This window comes from Columba livia, chromosome 5 (genome assembly GCF_036013475.1).
Source record: "Columba livia isolate bColLiv1 breed racing homer chromosome 5, bColLiv1.pat.W.v2, whole genome shotgun sequence".
Taxonomy (NCBI): Eukaryota; Metazoa; Chordata; class Aves; order Columbiformes; family Columbidae; genus Columba; species Columba livia.
The window spans coordinates 56177194-56199134 of NC_088606.1; the positions used below are offsets into that span (position 1 = coordinate 56177194).

Here is a 21941-nt window from a genome sequence, read left to right on the forward strand (position 1 = left end):
CTCCAGACAAAGACAAAAGCCCATATGTTGGACCCTCTGATTCCTGAGCAAGATCTCACGAGCAGGTCAGCTCCATGACCATAGTAGCAATTGGAGAAGCTTGTCAGACCTTCAGCATCACACTGCATGTTTTCCAGAGAGCCCCAACACAGGCTATTGCCATGTTATCATGTTCTTAAGGAAGAGATCTCCCTGTGGTCTAGATCTTCACCTCCCCTCCATGCTTCTTAAGTACTTTCCAAAGGTACTTTTCTAAGAACTCCTGAGTTACTTGTGCTCCATGAAAGACTGGACTCTTCAGCCTCACTTCAATTCCACATTTGGAACTACCTTGTGTACATCTCAAACTATATCCACAAGATCTGTGACCATCTGGTGACCTTTATCAGATTACTGCCCAAAGATTTTTGCCAGAAGTTTGACACTCCAGTTATTGAGGGTCGTATGTCGTCTAGAACAATCCTGCAAGCCTCACTTGACACAGCAGGGACAGCAATCTCTGCTTTCACCTCCTCCTTATTTCTTAGGCAATTTTCTTGGCTTCTGTGTTTCCAGGGAGAATAAAACAATTATAAAGAACAAGATTCTTTAGCATCCATTCCAAAGGAGCATTATGGACCACAAAGGGGTGCGAACTGGAATGTTGTACCAGAAGCAAGCAGAAGTGGTAGGAAATAACTCACTCTTCTTCTGGTTGTTTAGTGAAGTTTTGCCCTTTTTTTGAAGTATAGAATTTTTGTCGCTGAGTCTGAGCAATGTCATTATTAGGATGTTCTTCTAATTACCCATTTTTCCAGGTCTTTGTAACAGATGCTTGCTTGCTTGACCAGAAGTTGTCCTTGGGTGACTTGAGATTGGAAGGAGATACGCTGCCGTCTCCAGAAGTATATCAGGTATCAGACTTTTTTTGCTAGCAATCTGCCTGAGTTCTTGAATGAGCTGTAAAACAGATTAGGTCATTTCAGATATTCACATCATAGGCAGGAAGTCCAAGACAATGTTCTGAACACTTTTCTACAATAATGTGGTTAGCCAAGACCTATTCTTCTCATGGCTGTGAATGGGAAATGCCATCTTTTTTACTCCAAAGTGTTTTCCAGACCCTTTTGTAAGCAGCTGTTAAGGGAGACAGATGCAATCATGTCAACCACGCATGTGTTTTCTAATTTTCAGAGTTGTTATGAAAGATAAATGAGGATAATGATGATCCTTCTGATAGCTAAGGATGAACATAAGGCAGATCTGACATAATTTTGACTTTTCTGTTGAACTTCATTATTGAAGTCCTTTTTTTTTAACATGCCCAGAGATTTTTTTCCTGTCAGAGAAATTCCGTAATTAATAGAAGAATCAATAAAGGCAAGTGCATTTGGCCAAGTAGATGTAATTTTCCTTGTGATACACAGAAAAGCCAATTTTCCTTTCCTTGGCTTCACTGTCTGGAATTCTGCTCAGTTTCCTGGATGGCGCTGGGTTCCCCTGTCAGCTCCATCTATTTGACAACTGTTTCAGCCCTGCACTTCCAGGCTGGTGGCTTCTTTGGTTTTTGTTGATACTATAGGAATTGTATTGAAGGGTTTGTTAATATTTTTTTTTCTCCTCTACATACTAGTAGGATGTCAATGTCATAGTTGTTTCCTCTGTTTCTGAATGAGTGATCGGAAATGGTACTTGAACTTTGAAGTGTTTGTGAACGTTCATCACAGGTCCTTGATAACTTCAGCCAATCTTGGAAAGAAATATGCATTAACAAAGAAAAAGTATGGAAAAAAGGAACACATGCAAAGCTAGATATATGTTAAAACTGTTATCACCTTTTTAAAGAAAAGACATTAAAGTGGTGATGTGTACATGCAGGAGTGCAACTTAAGAAATGGCATTTCCTGAGCTTAGAAACATTCCATGAAATTCACATTTACTTCACTTTGTAGAAGTGATTTTATTAATGAACTCACCCCTGGCTAGAAACCAGAGAAAGTTGGTCAATTTGATACCAATGCTCAAAAGTCTCCTCATGGAGAAGCAAATCACTTCTAAGCAATGAAATACTGCTGTCATTTTATTTGTATGCTACAGTTGCATAGCACTGTATTATTAATAAAGTTGTTATTCTGTCAATTCCTGTTATATTTTTAAATTTCTTTCCTTATTTGTGACTAATCAGATTCAGGCCAAAATACAGAAGACCATTTATGAATATGTTGCTGCAGGCTGACACCCAGTATCTAGATTAATCCTTTAAATTCACAAGGCAAATGCTATGATATGAAATTTGGAGATACATAAACAAATGCACCAATTTGCAATAAAAGCAGAAAATCAACTATATTGTAGATACTTTCTTAATTTTATTTAAATTTGACAGTACCAACTACATGTTCAACATCTAAATAAAACTGTGGGTATACTGAAGTCAGTGAAAAAAATTCATTTATAATAATGTAAAGATTGTAACTGAGAAACCGGATTTTAAAACTCCAGTTGAACGTATTCTGAAGAAATGTTTAATGAGTCTGATTTGCATTAGAAATATATATTGATAGCCCTTCAATAGAAAGCTGCATTATCAAATCAATATTAAAAAGAAATACAAATCCATTCATAATTGCTGCTCACCATGAAACATGGCTTTCTGGTAATTGTATTACCTTAAGATGCATATTGCAAGTTGTATTACCAAGTTGCATAACAAAAAGTTGGTAGCCTCCATCAATGGTCACTTCAAAATTGTATGGTACATATTCAGTTTCCAATCTGGATAATATCTTCCTGTTTTTATTAATTATTATAGCACAGTTTAAAGGGTCTCTACAAATGCCAAGATTCTGATTTTATGCTCTTTTTTTTAACTTTTCCTATTCCAAGTACGAAATATTCCCTTTGGTGATACCTTTTGTCTGAAGAATTATTCCTGTTCATTTAATGATGTAATTAAACACAGCTTAAAAATGTTTTGGTGCCACAGAATTTGTTGTGCTGAGATACATGTAGTCACAAATTTATTTGATATGTACTTCTGAAAATAAAAAACATGCAGATGTGCTGACTGTATGGTGATATGCTAATAACTACTGCAGGAATTTTTAGATATTTGCTAGCTATTATAGTTTCAAGGGAGGGTTATATTGTGGCAGTCTGAAATCAATTTAGAGCCCTTGAGGCCCATCACTGAATCCTTCCATGGCCCAGGCTTAGAAGCCAGGCCTATGTTGCACCAAATGCTCTGGATTTAGAATTGTCCTTGCTTCAATGGAATTTGTTCATAATTTAAGCATTTATCATGCATTATCTGAGCTCAGTGATCTGTCAGGACAATTGCAGACAATGGACATTACACTGCCAGAAGCTCTCTCACATTTGTCAGGACAGTCTTAGATTTCTGCTTGCATTGTTGTTAGTTTAGGAATATATGCAGTAAAGATGGCAGTGCCAAATAAAATTTGTACAATGAAAACAGGATATGGCTGACAGCAAAGCTGTTAAAATCCATGTAGCAAAATTAGGAGCTTGGCAAACAGCAGAAAAAACTGGCTGATGACAGCAAGACTTTTTAAAACGAAAGCTTATTCAAATATCTGTTTTCTTCCTGCATATTAATTCTGTATTGTAGTCTTTCCTAATCAAAAACTGAATCCATGCTAAGAATGGGCTGAGTCATTTTTTGAAAAGTTTGGTTCACAAATACCAGAATTGTTGCCTAAATAGTAACTGACTATTACAATAAGTTTAACACTCCTGTAGAACTTGAAAATGCCTGTAAAGAGAAGTGTCAACAGAAATCCTTCATGTCTTGCCAGGAATAGTAATTCATTCCTAGGGTCTTATATATCTCTTTTCTTTTCTGTTTTTTTTTTTTTTTTTTTTTAAAGTACTTAATGTAATAGCCTCTGGCAAATTTGTTTCAGTATGTGAATGTATTTCAATTTTTCAAGCAGAAACTTTTGGCAATAGTAGATGGAGCAAAAGCATTGAGAATTTTTTATTGTGTGATCTACATGTAAGTCTTCATTGTAAAATATTTATGGAATATAAATGCATAACTAAGAAGGTAATACTTTGTCCAGCCATTAATTTAATATGACAATAATGTCTGTCATAAGGAAATAGGATCCATTAGTGGTCTTATGGATTATAAAGGCTTTATTTCTGTATCATTCTATTTGTTAATTCCAATCTGTGCTGACAATTATACTTAATTCTTTCATAGGTAGAAATCTTGAAAAATTTCATCACTAATATAACTGATGTAGTATTCGTTCATGAACTTTGCATGATTCATAGACGCCTGTCTCAAAACGTTATATATATATATATATCAACTGCTGAATGTCTGATGACACTTCAGTTTTGATTCAGGTATAGTCAGTCAAAAGTAATTTCAACAATACAAATCAACAGGAGCAATATATTTGAAAGAGTTTGTGCAGCTGTATGCACACTGAAATTGATCTTTTATCCTAAGAACCTTAAAATAATAACTGTCATTCATTGAAGCAAAATAATAAATTTCATAATACTCCCGTAAATTATTATAATAGTTCTTCAGTTATCTTTTGATGACTCAGGCAATACTATGTACACGGTTTAAATCATAACTTCTAGGCTAGCAAGCAATTTACAGCTCAAAATATTACTCCTGTATAAGTAATGTACAGAAGCCCTTCCTCACTCAGAACAAAGAAATAAATTTCACTTGCAAGAAATAACCAGCAATAATATCCATATTAATTTATCTCTAAATATATTTTTGTTTTATTCAAGCAGGAACTTATAAGCTATTTCAATGACCGGGATATGCTACAATAACTCTACTGTGTTGAACCTTGTGCCCCTTGTTTGTTCCAGAGCTGCACAGAAAGAGCCAGAGTCTTTTCTGCAGTTCTTTTTCCAGAGGGATTATTTTAGCCTGCTCTCAGCATTGCCTGGTCTTTCCCAGCCAGCTTTGATGATCAAGCAAGGTTAGTTGCCCTGAAGGCCTGTCCTGGAAAGGACAAATGATGTCAGTTCACAAAAGCTCTGGGTTTTAAAATATTACAAATAGACTTTAAAAATTTGTGTAGTTAACATTTTTAATTACAAAATATTCCAGTGTTTTAAATTGGTCAGTGGTTTAGAAAAATGCCTTTGGCAACATGAGTCTGAGGTTGTCACAGAGAAAGAAATGTCTGCACCTCTGCTGAAAACTTGCAAAAGAACAGGAAAGGAATTTGGCATCATTTATAGAGATAAGTTATTTTGCCTATTTACAGCACTAAATACAAAAGGATAGATTTTTTTTTTTTTCCTTTGTGAGCATTCCTGAGATCATCTTTTAATGATTCTAAAGACAAGTAGATACATTTATAGCAGCTGTCAAATATTTGCCCTTGGTCTTAACCTAGTTGATGAAAATGTCATCAAATATGACCAATGTCATACCTAAATGCTTACAATTAAGTAGTCTTTTCACCTTATAAAATATATATTAATGAAGTAAATTTATTACCTGCATTAAATCTAAATATGGGCTATTCACATTGCCAAAAGAGTAAGCCAGTTCTCAAAAAAACCCTTAAGTCAAAATGTTCAATCCTGAATTTATTACGACAATATCCAATTTAATCTAATTTTAAGTTATCTTATTTTGATGAAACCAACCAGCGTTCATGAAGCTGAAATGTTTGTATGTATGTCAGACTGGAATAAGGTTGATTGGTCCGTTATTTAAACCCAGTTTTATTTTAGAGATTAAGATCTGGGTTTGTGGCATTTAAAATGAAAGATACAAATCAATGAATTGAGAAGTGTAAGAGGCACTTAAAGTCAAGTGATTATCAACCATGGTCACTTGAGACTAAATTTGGTGTAAATGTAGTCCAACTAAATACAGCATTTCAAATCAAAGGGTTTTCTGAAACAAATGTGATTGTCATTTCTGCCCTCCAGTATTTGTAGACTACAAGAAGACCAATTTTTGGTGGTTTGGTTTTTTCTTTTAATATGGGAAGGAAGAGCACCGCTGTTTTAAGGTCGCTCTTCTGTAGCTCATTCTCCTGATTATAATTTTTAGGAAAGTCTTGTACGCTGTTCCCAAAGAAGGTATCCACTCCCTCTCTAGTGTTGGCCTAGATGACTGATCATCAAATAGACATTCACCACACAATACAGAAAAGGGAGCTGTCTGTACAAATTAAATTATTTGTGTCTCAGTATTTTGCTGTCCTTAGTTTCTTACAGTGTCCCACATTTCATTTCAATAGGGAAAGCATTGTTATAAAACCTTTGACAGTTACTTGCCTAATGCAGCTCACTTTTTGTTACCATGTGTTCTTGGCATAGCCACCTATTCTATTAATAGGAGCAGTCTGACTTTTGCTTGGCTACTGAGTTTTACTTCATCCTTCCTCTTCAGCGCAAGTAGAACCTTCAGCTGTCCTGAGGCTGATATTGACCACTTCTTTCCCCGGATGGTAACAAACTCACAACAATTGCTAGATATTAAGCAACAGATTTTTTTGAGGAGGAGGAGGAGGATTGAGATCAATTGATAAGACTTTTATATACGAATGGCTTCTTAGTGCAAGAAGTTATAGTTCCGAGCCATGAAATACAGGCCAAAGACACTGAAGTAGGTTATTTGAATAATGTTACAGTAATATGCCCATTCCTTCTTGCTCAGCAGTAACTATTTGTGAGTAACCACTTGTCCATCTGTCAGGAGTGCTCTGTAAGCTCCCTGGGACCTGTCCTTCTCCAAGGGGATAGAGATGCTGCCTTCACTCAGTATGTCTCTGGCACAACAGAGTTTTCTTTCTTATTTTGCAATCTGCTGTCCCTATGTAGTGCAAAACATGCAGTCCATGGGAGCATTACCACTGACCCCAGCAGAGGCAATCTTTTACCAAAAAAACCTCGGTGCAACTACAGCAGTGCAGTGCACAGCACTAGAGTGGTTAATGTATGTTGGCGGTGAGTGGTATCCCAAAAGGGGACTTGGTGGAATGTTGTTTCCTCTAATGAATCAGCAGAACAGGAGGCGTAATGGCCTTGCCTTTTAGTTCCTGGATATTAATCTCAGCAGAGCAGTGCCTGCCATCACTCAGATGTCAGATGCTGTTTATAACTATGCTGGAAACATAACATAGAACAAAATAGTATCATTAATTTCTCTTGAGACTGTATATGCATGTTTTATGTTAGCTGTTTTTTCATTGCTGCACTTAGTTCAACCATTGTATCAGCAGTATTGTAAGGTGGCTTCAAAAGTTGCTTTGTCTGTGAATTTGTCCAGTTGTTCTCTCAATACATGACCAAAAGACCACGATGTGTTCAGGTGAAAAGGTTTCCACAGCACAGCTATGACATCTCTTGCCTTGCCTTTGCTTGAACCTGCTGCTTTTAATGACACCCAGTACCAGTGCTGGAGGACAGAGAGAACCATCATATCTGTTCAGCATCTCCGTGCTAGTTGTGATTTGACAAGTGTTCATCACTTCGCCTTATCTGTTACTTAGACTAAAAACTTCTCTTTACTGTCATTCTTTATATGAAGCTAACCCATAATTTGAATAATTTTTTCCACTTTTCCCAGTGCCTTCAGTACTGCCACATCATTTTAAGGTGGGAAACAAAAATTACAGTCAGTGTTCAAGTCTTAATGGTGTCAGATGTAGTATGGATTTATACAGTTCTCCTTCCTAATAATCCCTAACATTTAATTTGTTACTGAGCATTGAGCATATTTTTGCAGAGCTATCCATTGCGTATTCATTTCTCTGACGTGATCCTGATTATCAGGTTGCCAACCATGAAACTAAAAGTGAGAAAATACTATTTTCTCCTTACATAGATGTTTTATAAGTAGATTATTTAAATGTGAGGATAGGTTTAGATTTACAGTCCTGTAGTCTTTTATCCTGGGTTTTCTTGATGTAATATGTTGATTGCTGGTTGCTGTTCTCTTTTTTTTTTCTCTACAATTACATTTGTAATTTGTAAATTTTTTTAATGCTCTTTTTCTATTAATTCAACCTTCTATAGAACTATGCAAGCATATCTTAATACTGGCGTTATGACTGTTACCAAAATGTTTGATGCAATTTCCTATAGCTTTTAGTATTATATAAAATTAATACCTGCCATATGGACAACTGGGATAGTTTTGTAGATATTTAATAATGGATCAGATACAGCAGTGGCAAAATCAGTGGGAAGTTGTGTCCCACGCTGCCTCATTGATGTGTCTCATAACACAGCTTGGAGGCAACAGCAGGTTAACCCTCTTGGTCACTCAGCACTGTTTTTTCTGCTGTGTCTATCCACTGTGTCTGTGTTACTGTAGCCTTTCGTCATGTGGATTTTTATCTTCTGTGAAGCTAAAACTGTCAGATCATTTTGTGCAGGCCACTGTACATCATTAAGTATAGCAAGCGTGACATTTTCTCGGGTGCAGTGGTCAACATGATGCTTATGTATAATTTAAATTCTACTGAAACTCTCATTTAAGGCCTTCATTCAATTTTTCTAACAACTGTGGATGACTGACAGACGACCAACTTCACTAATTTCAAAAAGTTTGTTATATTTGGGCAAAATTTATGTAAAATGCTTCCCTTCTGATTTGATGCCTTTGTTGTCTGAAAAAGAGCTATTTGATTTTGCCTTGTTCGTTCCTTTCTCTCCTTTTGTATTTAAATATTACACTCCAGGTTCCAGTACATCAGTGGGGAATAGGTTAGGTTTTTTTTTAACACCAACGCACTGAGATGTAATCAGAAACGCCTGACAAACCCGCTGTCTTTAGTCCTGCCTGTAGAGAGCACCCACTGAGCCTGAAGGGCAAGCAGGAGCACTCAGAAGGAAGTGAATGACTTCCTTCCTCCTGAGCATTTCCACTTCCAGAGATCATTCCTGCCCTGACATCCCCCGGTGCTGCTGCCAGGAAAGCGGTAACACCTGTGCTGCCCGGAGTTCGGGGAGCAGCTGGAACTCCATCCCCTGCCGCCCTTCCTGCCGGCACATGACCACCATCCGTTTGCTTTAGAATAATTTTTTTAATAGCTGGACAGCTGGTTAGTTTGGCTTTGAATATATTTTTCTATTTGTGTAATAAAGGAAAAAAGATTATTCAGGAAAATACATAAGTTGTTATTTAATAAACCCACACAATAGTTCATATAGCTTCCCAAAGTTCTCCTTTTATGCAGCTTTTACCGATTTTCTATGTGAAGTTTACAAATCCTGCCTTTTTATCACTAAAATCGTGAGTCCTAACAGCACTTGCTGTATATCTACAGAACAATGGTCTTGGCAGAGTTTAGCATTCTGTCAAAACTACACACTTTTGCCAAGAAGGAGGAAATGTCTGTCTTTTGTTCTGTTAGTGTAGGTGGAGTAAACGGATCTTTAGGGAGTCCCTTATTGCTGTAGGAAGTTATTACAGAACGACATTACAGCAGAGGCTGCAGGAGTTCTACTCAGAGTTTCATGAAACTCGAAAGCTGTTCAGCTCACTTAATAAAATGTTTATATATCCTGTTTCAGTGCACACTCAACAACATTGAAGAAAGGAAGTTATTTCAGATCAAGTGGATTTTTATTCATCAGAAAGCTTAAAAATAACAAAAAAATATAATGTAAATTAGTGTCTTTAGTTTGTTGTGGTTTTTGCGTGTTTGTTTGTTTTACCTAGACAACACCATAGCCCTCTCCAGGGAAAAAGAAAATTCTCCAGTGGTAAGAGGAAGGTGTCACTGGTCCCGCAACAATCAAAAGGTGATAGAATACTAATTTAATGACTGCAAATCCAGCAGCTGGATACTTGTTTAAAAAAATAAAACATATGAATATAGTATAATTGATTATCTTTTGTCTTAATGCTTAAGTCACGCAATCCTGTAGGGGAGATTTTGTAGTAATTTTAAACGCAGTTTTCAGTTACAACTATATAAAAATCTTTTACATTGTGCAAATAAGAGTTCCAATAAGCAATTCATTTTTGTTAAGCACTTGCAGTTTATCTTTGAGAGCAAAAAGACCCACTTAGAAATTTAACTGCAGCTTTAATTAAGAAAGACAAAGTAATATTTTTGAAATAAAATTCATAATAGTGCTTCTTATTCAGTTTTATATAATTCCAGAGACTTCCTGTACCCTTTTTTTCCAAGAGAGAAATACGAGAGGATTTCCCCTCTGCTACAACTGATTAACAGTGACTGTTGTTTATTCCCACCAAACTGCCTTCATTTGACTTTTTACCCTGAACTGCCAAAGCTCATACCCTTTGGTAGCCTGGACACTGTATGAAAACTTCCCTGCAGTTTTGGGCAGCACAGCACTTCATAAACCACCTGCTTGCAATGAAAGGGCAATGAGTGAAATCCAGCTTTAAAGTCTCATTCCAGTGGTTTTAGAAGAGGCAGGGCTCGGCTCTGGAGCCTCTCGAAGCAAGAGGTCCCATTCATATCTTCCCTATCCACACAAGGTTGGTGCAACACACAGACGCTCTACAGAGATCCCTTTTTCTTGACAGCAACGCAGTTTGCCTCAGAGTGGAAAAAACAAAACCAAACCAAATGAACCAACAAAAACAACCGAGGAGAAAAACCAGTACGAATCTAATACTGATGGTTCTGCAGTACCTTCCTGAGTGCCTGTGCACAAACTCACAACTTCGTGAACAAGTTCTCACAGCTGGTTTCAGGGTAGCGTTTGGGAACTTCACAGTGGTTTGTTTTGGTTTTTAATCAGTTTTTAAAGAGTAGCTGTCATAGAATTTATCCGTATGTCCTCCAACATATTTTGATAGAACCTAAAACATTTCTAGCGGTGGCTGTAACAATTGTTCCCCCGCTCTTTTCACAGCCTGTGAACATCAAGAACAAAGAGGGAGTTTTTCCAGAGTACAAAGACAATTAACAGCACGTGAATCCGATTTTACGTCAGAGCCTTTATCTTCAGCAGTTTAAAAACTACTACAGCTTTTTCAAAACTAATAAAATGGCTAACGTGAAACTGAGAAAAATAACTGAATTCCAAATTCCACAGTGGAAGTTTTCCTCCAGCATGAATTTTTGTATCGCACACAGGGATCTCTATAGACACGCTCCATCGGTTTGCTAATGTTGGACAGCTGCTGGGGCTTTACCAGCTGAGGGCCGTGGGCAGCGCAGGGCGCTCAGGCTGCGGGGACACCCGCCCGCCGGCTCCCGCCCCGCGGCGGCGGTTACCGCGCTGCGCGCGACCGCCCGCTACCCCAACGGCCGCCGGGCGCGCCCTGAGGGACAGCGCATGCGCGGCCGGGGCGGGGCTATCCGCTGTGAGCTCCATCGATGACTCGGGGTGCGGCTAGCGCTGCTTGGCCGCTTCCAGTCCAGAGCGGTCGCTGCCGGAGCGGTCTCGTCTCGCTGCCCCGAAGCCCGCGCCGTTGTCGGGGGAAGGAGGATGGTGAGGGGCGGCCGGGGCGGGGCGGGTCGGGCTGGGACACCCGCAACACCTGCTCGGGCTGCGGGGCGAGCGGGAGGGAAGGAGGAGGGCGAGAGGGAGGGAGGGAGCGGGGCGGTGAGTAAGCAGTTCGCGGGCCATGCGGGGCCGGGGTCGGGCCTTGGCCTCGGCGCCGGGGCTGCTGGGGAAGGGGCGGCCGCGCCGTGCTCGGCGGGGCCCGGGCAGGGAGCGGAGCGCACGGCGGCGGCGGGGTGCGGCCTCCTCGGCCCGGCGTGACGCTGCAGGAGCCGGGTCGGGGCCGCTCGGCTGCCCCGCCATGGGCTGAGCGGGTGGAGCAGCATCGCGTACCCGCGGGGAGCGGGCGGGCAGTGACCCCCGCCCGGCACCGGCGCCTGAACCAGAACCCGTGTGTGGGCCGAGGCTCTTGTGCTGCCCGGTGCCTGCGAGCCCCTGCACCGGCAGCGAGAGAAACATGACCGGAGAGCCGCCCCTGTCCCGGGCCTGGGCACAGACAGCTGGCCTGAAAAGCTTTGTAAAGGAGATGGAGCAGATCTTCCCTCGGCATCGCACTCGCCGCCTCCGCGTTAGCTGTGCTAATGGATTTCCTTTTGTCCCTTCTAGTTTCGCAACCAGTATGACAACGACGTCACGGTGTGGAGCCCACAGGTAAAATCTTTGTAAGCTTCTTAGCTGGCTTTTTACCTGCTTTTATTTTGTTTTTATTCGTTCTTGCAGCAATGGTATCACAGTAGCATAGACTGTATTCAGGTGCTTAAATCTTACTGCTCTCTGCTCCCTTCTTGTTTCACAGGCTCTAGGTTTCTAGAAGGGTGTTAGGACGTCTCTTAAGTTTCTGCGGTATCAACCTGAAGGATGCTTACGTGTGTCCTGTTACCTCGAAGTACTTAAGGCATTTGCTTTCTGAATGTAGCTGTGAGGTACAAAATGCATTATATCATCGTTGGGGCTGGACTAGATGATCTTTACAAGTCCCTTCCAACCCAAACAATTTTGCGAGTCTATGATAAATTTACAGACCTGTAATAAGAAGTTGGTAAGTAAGGTATGAAAAAGCCTGAACCTGACCTTATATCTCCACAGTGTTAGTTCACAGCTGCGTCTTTGTGTCTTTTATTCACTAGCTAATATTGGAAAGGAACTATTCAGTTTACAATTCGGAAGAACTTTTTTGGTTTTTAATGAAAAGCTTTACTGTATTCAGATTGTTCAGAACAAAATCAAATTTAGTATTTAGTGCTTATGTGAGAATAGGCTGATTTCTTCAAATATGGCATAACAGCACCTGTTTCTCTTTTTGTACACACAATTTTTACTGCCTTATAAGCCTGTGTTTTGAATGAGTGTACCTGTATGGTCATCTGAAACATGGAATCTGAGATACTGATTTTTGCAGTATGAATTCACAGTATGAATCAAAATGGCCACAGACATCGCTGCTGAATTAATTCCCTGCATAAAGTTTATAATTATAACATTAAGAGCTAGAACATGGAAGTGGTTACATGCCATATAATTCGTAACAGACTTTACATTGTGCTACAACAGTGAAGTCTGTGCAACTGCATGGCCCTGGTTTCCCGTGTGATGGAACTGCAGGGAGGCTTCATGCTATTGCTGTACTTAAGATTATAATAAGATTTGCACTCGTATTTGAAATTTTATTACCTGTGAATCAGTTTCACGTTCTGCATTGTTATTAAAAACATACATTGTGTGTTCTAAAACTTACACAGGTTGTGTTGATTTCAAAATAAATATTCTAGAATTTTAAAAAAAGTGTCAGTTTGGGTGTATATGATGTTGCCTCTTCTCGGTATGGACATTTTAAGATAGGATACTTAGGGAGAAATCAGTGTCTTGAAAATTGACTGGTTTCTAGATTTAGCAAAACTAAAGGCTTATTTAAAATGGAAATAGCAATTTGTATTAGTGTAAAGTTAGTATATCATTCGTTTGTGCATTTGTATTGCTACTGAAAATCTTCATCATATAGTAATGTGGTTTGAAAGATACATTTTCAACATACGTTGTAATGGACCATGTTTCGTACTGTACCTCCTGTATGAAGACAACCTTGAATATTTGAATGTTCTTTAGTCAATACCATGATAGCTGTAGATGGCTTTGAACTGCTTTCATCCTTTTAGTGATTGTGTTTCTCTGGCAGATTCTGTATCAGGAACCTTAATTTTAAATTTTTTAATCTGTCTGTTACTTTAAAAGTTACTGTTAAAATTCTAACATTATCTTGAGACTTTTAGTTGATATTGTGAAGTCATTATTACGGCTAACTTAATTTTTTTCATAAATTGCATTGGAAAAAAGTATAATGTTGATGGCTTTTATAAAAAAGACATTTAAAATTGCTACTATGCTGCAATTACTGTTCCGTATGTTTCTGTAGGTAAGGCAGTGATATGATACCACAATTCTTGGCATTATTAATATAGGAACAAAGAATAATCATATTTTATTGGGGGATGTTTTCAAATATTGTTGTAAAGAAAAGGAAATATGTGATTAAAGGCTAGAATGGGTTTCACATTTTTACAGCCTTGCAGGGCATTGATGAAAGTGATAAATGCATGTTGAACAGGTCACAATGATTCCATACTGCTCTTGGGCAGGAAATGTCCTGTTATTGAAATTCCATTTATAACTTGGTGGATGAAGGGGAACATGAGGGCATTTTAATCATCTAGTGGACTTTGTATTTCTCTAGGTAAATAAAATAAAAAACCTTTTATGAAAAAAACCCCAAACCTCAACAATCTAATAGAGGATGATTTCCTGTAGATTTTCCCCAGTACATTTCACTATAATGGCTTCTACATTCCTCTCCATCACAACTGGTGAGATGCAGCTGTGTGCTGCAGCTGGTGATTCCAGTCCGAGCCCAGCAGCACCGAGCGTGCTGGCTGTTGGACACCGGCTGGCCAGCTGGAGTGCAGAAAATGACCTGCTTTGCCCTCAGCGGTTGCATTAAAAGGACGTTGTCTTATTTTCCTGCAAAGCTGCTGGCTGCCTGTGCAGAACTTGTGGGGACATAATGGTCTTTGAGACCTCTACTCCTCTTTCCAACTTCATTGCAGTTGACCAATAACTTGTCCAGAAGTTATTAGGGAATGGATGGTGAGACACAACAATTGCATAAGACTCATGTCTTCAGGAAACTCGATTAAAAGTTAAGTGTCCAGCTTCAGCTGGAAATTCTGTTATTGAATCACTTCAGGTCAGATACTGATTCCTCCGGAGACAGTGACAAAAGTCTTGTGATTCTTACAATGTCATGATTATTCACCATTTCTTTATAGTTTTCCTCTTTCTTTATATGCAGTAAGGAGTGGCTCATTGATGGCCAGATTTTTGTGAGTTAGCAGTGATGTATTTGCAGAACATAATTGAGGAAGTCTATTGGTTGTAGGCTTAAACTGTTATGCAGTAAGTGTACCTGTTGGGGTATCGAACATCTGAAAATAAAAAAGAAAAACATTGAAAAAGAGGATTAACTTTAGAATCATTACCTTTGATTTTATTCTGTAGGGCCGAATTCATCAAATAGAATATGCCATGGAAGCTGTGAAACAAGGCTCAGCTACTGTGGGGCTGAAGTCGAAAACACATGCTGTTCTGGTCGCTCTCAAGGTAACTTCAAAGCTGTTAGTAGAAAACATTTGGTTTGGCAGATTAGTTCTGTGCTATCTGAACTTCTATGTGTAATGTAAATGCAATGCCAGTTTCCTTTTGCTTGAGTATCAGCATGGAACTATAAATATTTTCAGTACCTATGCAAATCTGATTTTCACAAAATGGTGAAGGAAAGAAGTGAAAGATTTTGCTTTTTCCTTTGAAAGATGTGTTCCTTTTTTTTTTTTATTAGTTATTAAGTAGTAAAACTATATATTTACTTTCCCAAAGCTTGGGTGTTTGTTCTTTCTTTTGTTCTGAAAGTTTCCTACTGAAGTGGAATTAGGTTTCCTTCTCTTCTGTTGCAAGTTTATAAATGTTTTGGGTTTTTTTTATTGTTTCATGATCATATTCAGTTCTTGCTATAAATGTTAGCAGATTTCTCCACAGTGCTTGGCTAGCTGTTCAGCCTGCCACTTAGCTTTCTCCTTTTATGTGTAGAGAGCACAGTCTGAGCTGGCAGCCCATCAGAAAAAAATCCTGTACGTTGACAACCATATTGGTATCTCAATTGCTGGACTTACTGCTGATGCACGGCTCTTGTGGTGAGTAGCTCAGTTGTTGACATACACAGTTCTGCAACGAGTGAAAGTTCATTTGTGGACTATTGCGAATGAAATTTTATGGTCACTTAAGGATTAGTCTTGAGTTACTGCTCTGTTGCACTATGCCAAAGACCTCAGCGTGAAATTCTGGCAGATTTTTAACTAGTTGGCAGAAATCTCATTTGTTTGGCCCAAAATTTTGCTCTTTGGTTTTGTTATTGGTAACACAGTCCTGTCTGGTTTCTTCAGTGTGGCGGGGTTTCCAAGCAGTCTGAGAAAGTGCATCACTTATTTCCCTCACAGCTGCCTCTGTGTGCACACATTTAAGAAAGTTACTAAAAACATAAACTACTTTGTGTCAGCTTCAGAGGGCCTTGATTTTTACCTGCTGGCCACTTAGTTTCATCAAATGGGTGAATGTATATGGAAGGAGTGTTCTTCAGTTTGATAGGAAAGGAGAAAGAAGGCATAGGAAGAATTTATAGAACAAATTTTAAATGCCGCAATGTTGCAAAGAAATGTTGCCATTTAACCATGGCTTTTTTCCAGATGATCTGTCTGTTGCCTGCATGAACTTCTACCTTCTTTGCATTTGTATGGCTGAAATACTGTAATACTCTCTCAATCGTTTGATCAGCTTTCTAAATGACGATTATAGGTCATGATGAAATGAAATTATGTAATGCCTTTGACCCTTTTTCTCAGTGAGCAGAACCGAAATAAAAATACACTTACCTTAACAGATAAGAATTGAGACAGTATCTCGTGACTTTTGTCTGTGCATTGGTTTGATATTTATTTATTTGTTCCTCCTAGCAATTTCATGCGTCAGGAGTGTCTGGATTCTAGATTTGTGTTTGATAGACCTCTTCCAGTTTCTCGTCTAGTGTCACTAATTGGAAGCAGTATCCTTTTTGTTAACACTTGGAACACTTTTATAGCTTTGTACTTGTTCATACTTATTCATAAAATAATTTTCTTATATTGCAGCTTAAAAGTGATATTAAGTTGAAGAAGTTAATTTTAAATTAATTTTTCTTTATTTACATTGCTTGTGTGTTCTTTCTGAGAATATCCCATAACATGGACTGAACTGGTAGAGAAGCAATAAAGTGCTGTGCAACATTTAACATAGCACTGCTTTTCTGTTACACGGCCCTGTGCCTCTGTAGGTGGGGCAGGGTCAGTAAATTCAGTGTTCAGAATATGATCACTTACTGGATTGCAGCTGCTTGCTCAAATCTTTTTTCCCTTTTTCCCTGTGGCAACTTTTGTCTCTGCATGGAACACAGTGGAGACCTTGGATTCTGTTCTTAGGTGTCTAGAAAAAAAATTCAAAGGGCTAAGAAATGAATGAGGCCATGCAGCGTTAGGTGAACTGTTGATATGACTTGGCTGACTGCACCACTCGGTTATTTCAGGAAAGCTAATCGCTAAATTTCCTTTAGGTAAAAAAGAAGTCAGTACTTCAGATAAGTTCTGCAATCTGTTTCTTTGAATGTAGTCTTCACTGCTGCAAAAGGATTTTCAAAGACTAGTGATTTTGGTGCATCTCTATTTGGCTTAGGAAAATGTTTTTGGTAATTAACGTGTTATTTTGAGATTGTTTCCTTACCTTGCCTAAGAAACCCAGATACCAACGCAGCGTTATGGCAGAAGACCATATGGCGTAGGACTGCTCATTGCAGGTTATGATGTAAGTGAGCTGTGCTAGTTACTATTGATCTGAAAGAAAATGTGCTTAATGGAATTTTTTACAGCAAAAGGATATTAAGAAAGGAAGGAAGAGGTGGACTCATCAAAATTCTCTAAGGAAATAATTTTCCATGTCTTGCCCTAAAACATAATTTTAAAAAATGTTTTTTAATAGCTAATGCTACCGTTGCTTATATGAGGTGTACATTTGCAAAAAGGAAAAACTAATTATTTTAAGGTGCAAAATACGGCAAGACTAAAATTTGTTCATGTTTTAAGGGATCAAAATGTTGATTCCTTTATAACAGTGATTATTTTACTAGTGATTACGGAGTTTTACAAACCACTGTTTTAAATACTTTTTGTAAAAAATGGATGTGGAAATGATCACTGGCCTCTCTCTTACTTGTTTAGTAGCAACAGTTTGCTTAGTGCAGCACGCACGATATTGCTGCCCTGAAGATTTTTGACATAAGGAAGGTTGAAGGAAGCTGTCATCTTGCCTGAAATCTTGCATGGCATTGTTAAGTCTACAACAGGTTTTTACTTTTGTGCAGATAAGACAGAATGTGTGTCAAATAGCTACTGCAAGCCAAGAAGTTGAAAGTGTAAATAAGCACAGTAGAGTTTATGGAACAGAGAAGGAAATGTTTTTGGTGCCAGCTATCCTGCCTGCATAAAGACTGCATCTTAATGAACAAAGTATAAAGAAAGATTTGCTTGGTTTTGTTCTTTACGAAAGCTTTGAATGAATTGTATAAGAGGAGTGGTATGATAAGCAGTGTAAAATATGTGTATGTGTGTACATATGAGCTGTGTGATGTACCACAAATCAAAGCCGTGTTTTAGAAAATGCCATGTGTTCCAGCAGCAGATTTGGTATGAATGTATACATTTGTGGTATGTTTAGTGGATTTTTTTTTTCCCCTCTGTAGGATATGGGTCCTCACATCTTCCAGACTTGTCCCTCTGCAAACTATTTTGACTGCAAAGCAATGTCCATTGGTGCTCGTTCACAGTCAGCGCGAACGTACTTGGAGAGACACATGACTGAATTTACTGACTGTGAGTAATGAAACCCTGTCTGTCTAATGGGATTTATTCATCGGTTGTGCAGCTTTTCTTCTACTGCTCCGTTCTTTGCTATTTAGTAAAGTGGGAAGATGGATTTGTGAAATGAAGTTTGGCATAAGTGTAAATTTGCATTAAGACAAAAGTTGTAAGGAAAATATTGCAAATCTTCATGTCTAACATCTGGATGCATATTATTTCGATTGAAAAGAGAAATTGTGCTTAAAAAAGCAAAGAAAAAAAATTGAATGCCTATGTTCTGTTTAACCCAAGGAAAGAACAATTCTTTCCCTGTCAGAGCAGGGATAGTATTTCAGGGCAAGTATTTAGGTGGTGCATTTAAAATGGTGAATTTATTTTTATATGAAACGGTGAGGAAGAGGCTCTTCAATGTCTACTTGGGCAAAATGAGTGTGATTATCACTGTAGAGGAGGCAGGGCAGGTGCCAAAACCAGATGCATTTGACTTCCAGCGTAGGGAAGGGCTGGTTTCTCAAGGTGTGCTTTTAGAACCAGCTCTGTGATCAGTTTTTCTCATTGTCAACTAGGAGTGGAAAGAAGGGGAAATGAATGTCTAGAGATAATAGCACATATTTAGTAAATGTCTTTCTGATTTCATTTTAAGGTAATCTAAATGAGCTAGTTAAACATGGACTGCGTGCCCTGAGAGAGACTCTTCCTGCTGAACAGGATCTAACCACCAAGGTAAATACTGGGTTTTCTTAAGAAATTTTACTGCCATTTTTGTTAGAAATTACCATGAAAAAAGTTGTGTAAGGTATGACTGGCACTGAAATTTGGAAGCTGAACACTGGTGGATAGTATCGTCTTGATTTTATACATCACCATTTTATCCAGAGTTTCCTTAATTATCTCAGATTGAGTTTTCCTAAGAAAGATTTTACTTTCTCTATGGTTGCTTCATTCTATTTTAAACTTCGATCAGTCTGTAAGATACATTACATGCAACTAGAATCACAACTTTGCATTATAAGCACTGTAAATCACCTTGGAGGTGAGGGAAGATAATGCAAAAACAGTCGATTGAGTAACCTTGGCATCAAGAAGCTGCAGAGACTTCTGATAATTGAGGAACTGTTGAACAAGAAAATTCTAAGGATAACCGCTAGTTGGTGTTCTGCTTGTGCCTGCTTTGCCCTTTTCCTTGGTTTTTTTGTTCTGAGCCCAGCTTGCTACTTAGAGCTCTTAAAATAATGAATATGCAAAATAAGATTAAATGTTGGTTTTTTTAAATCATGTATGTTATTAAAAATAAAACAAAAAATTAAAATAAATTGAAATCCTTGAAAAGTGGGTTTACTAACAAGATTTTGAACCATGATATAGCTTTCGTAGGGAGTAAATCTGCTTCCCTTTCTGTTTCTGGTGCAGTCTTTGATATCAAAGAGGGAGTCTCACAAAATTCCCTTTTTTCCTTAAGTAGACACAAACAGGATAGTAAGTCTCTTCATAATGAGAGGGAACTTTTATCTGTTTCACAAAAGCTGTAAAGCCATAGAGTTATTTGCAGAAAAATGCCTCTCACTTCTTTCAAAACTTTGCTGAACAGAATGTTTCCATTGGGATCGTTGGCAAAGACATGGACTTTACCATCTATGATGATGATGATGTAGCACCATTCCTAGAAGGTCTTGAGGAGAGACCACAGAGAAAGGTATGTGTTTTACGTAGAAATAAATAGGCTTTATTGAAAGACAAGATTTTGTGTTATATGGCCCATCACATTTAAGTTTACGACATTTAACACTCTCTAGTGTTCTAGTAGAGTTTTAGGAATGTGATTTTTAAAATCTGAAGTCACTACATGAAACTATATAATCTTAGCTGGAGACTAAGATGCCAATTAAATCAGTTTATGCTGAATTGGTGATGGGCCTTTCCAAAGTTGTCCTCTTTCCTCATCTGTGATCAAGTACTGGTTTTCATTTTCTTTGCAACAGAAGTATCTACATATGTTTCTCATGCGCATTCTTAGTCTCCTAATTACCAGCTCTGTCTTGCTCCATCGTTAATTTGGGTAACACCACTTTGTAAGCTCTTTGCTGACATGATCTGCATGGATGCACTCATGATGCTTAATCCAGGATAAAGCTGGTTTGTCATGTGCTGTTTTCTGCCCTGCTATGATGTGTTTTTCTTCTCTCTTCAAGCCTGCTCCACCTGCTGATGAACCTGCAGAAAAGGCAGAGGAGCCCATGGAGCACTAGTTGGTGGATGAGTTCCTCTGTGTCAACGTATGTCTAATTATACAGGAACATATCCATTTGCCGTAACTTTATCCTCACTTATATGCGTTTTCTGACGATACATTCTGAGGATTACTCTTTAAAAAGAATGAAACCAACCCACCTATGCTTAAAAGGTATACAGGACGTCATAATTGGGTGTATTTTCTTTGACAAGAAAGGTGTAATCATTTTCTAAATATTACATGATACTGTTTTTTAACGACAAGCATACTGTCTTTAACTTGTAAGGACAAGTGGAAATAAATCACTTTCTTGGAATCTGCTGTGGGTTTCATTTTTTTAATCTGAACAAACACTTATTGAAATACTTCTGTTGTATCAAGGTGCCATTATGTATTAGACCATTTGTCCATGTGAGCATTTACTTACTATATATAAATGTGTTGCTCTTGGATAATGTTGAACTGAGAGGGCTTTAAAATGCCTACAAAACCACAAAAGAGCTGTGGACCAAAGAGGATGCATTGTCTCAAACTCAACTTGAAAAGATGTTTCTGGTTATGACTGTTCACCAGAAACGTTGTAGACTGAATAAGCACGAGGCTGTGTTGAGGTTTTGATTGTGGGGTGATAATAAAACCATGGCAGAGGTATTGTTAACCCCTTCTCCTCCCAGCTTCCCCCTTCAGTCCCTCTCTCTCCCCACTTCCCACGAAGGACAGGCGATGGGGAGGGAAAGAAGGAGAGAAAGAAACGAGTTGGGAAAATTAAAAATGTTTTACTAATGCTACCAATAAAAATAGAGAAAATAATACAAAATATAAAAAAACAATCTTGAAAGTCTCAGCAACTGCAGGGCCAGCACCCAAAGTCCTGGACTGGACTCTGCAGCCAACCGGAGCTGGATTCAGTCTGTCACTAGGCCTCAGTTCGCAGGGATGGCCAGCAAGGTCCTCTCCTAATGTTGGAGAGGATATTTTCCTCCTAATATTTTCCTAATAAGGAAAAAGGGACGATATCCTCCTGATCTTCCACTTTGATATGAAGTATGACCTGAATGGGTTGGTATACTCAGTTTTTGGTCACCTGTTTCTCGTTGCCCCTCTCATGAGATGTGCATCCATTCTTAGCAATGACCTCACATTCCATTGCTGTGTCTACCAAAACATGTATCTGGCTTTTAAGGAAAACGCAACTAATAAGAAGGCTTTAGCTGAGAGGCAAATTCAGTGAAAGAGAAACTTGTTTTTTTTAACAAAACCAGGACAGGCTACCAGCCAGCTTGTGTGTC

At 38.5% G+C, this 21941-nt stretch overlaps 1 protein-coding gene across 2 annotated transcripts; it reads left to right on the plus strand.

Moving 5' to 3' along the window:
- Positions 1 to 598: 598 nt before the first annotated feature.
- Positions 599 to 20968, plus strand: PSMA1 (proteasome 20S subunit alpha 1). 2 transcript variants are annotated; one of them, XM_065065274.1, is made up of 11 exons: positions 599 to 667; positions 798 to 893; positions 12043 to 12087; positions 14986 to 15087; positions 15571 to 15674; positions 16491 to 16579; positions 17300 to 17370; positions 18305 to 18434; positions 19066 to 19145; positions 20011 to 20115; positions 20612 to 20968. In XM_065065274.1, exons 1-11 carry the CDS (start codon positions 614 to 616, stop codon positions 20666 to 20668), a joined length of 933 nt encoding a protein of 310 aa, XP_064921346.1. In that variant the 5' UTR covers positions 599 to 613; the 3' UTR covers positions 20669 to 20968. The 2 variants fall into 2 exon arrangements, with proteins under 2 accessions (XP_064921346.1, XP_064921347.1); XM_065065275.1 differs by lacking the exons at positions 599 to 667; positions 798 to 893 and adding an exon at positions 11222 to 11424.
- The last annotated feature ends 973 nt before the right edge of the window (positions 20969 to 21941 follow it).

Excerpts from the sequence above, each read along its gene's own strand:
- PSMA1 (XM_065065274.1), top strand. The coding sequence starts at position 614 with ATGGACCACAAAGGGGTGCGAACTGGAATGTTGTACCAGAAGCAAGCA. Across the intron at positions 17,371-18,304 it reads TGCTCATTGCAGGTTATGAT|GATATGGGTCCTCACATCTT; the intron begins GTAAGTGAGCTG and ends TCCCCTCTGTAG. Across the intron at positions 18,435-19,065 it reads CATGACTGAATTTACTGACT|GTAATCTAAATGAGCTAGTT; the intron begins GTGAGTAATGAA and ends TTTCATTTTAAG.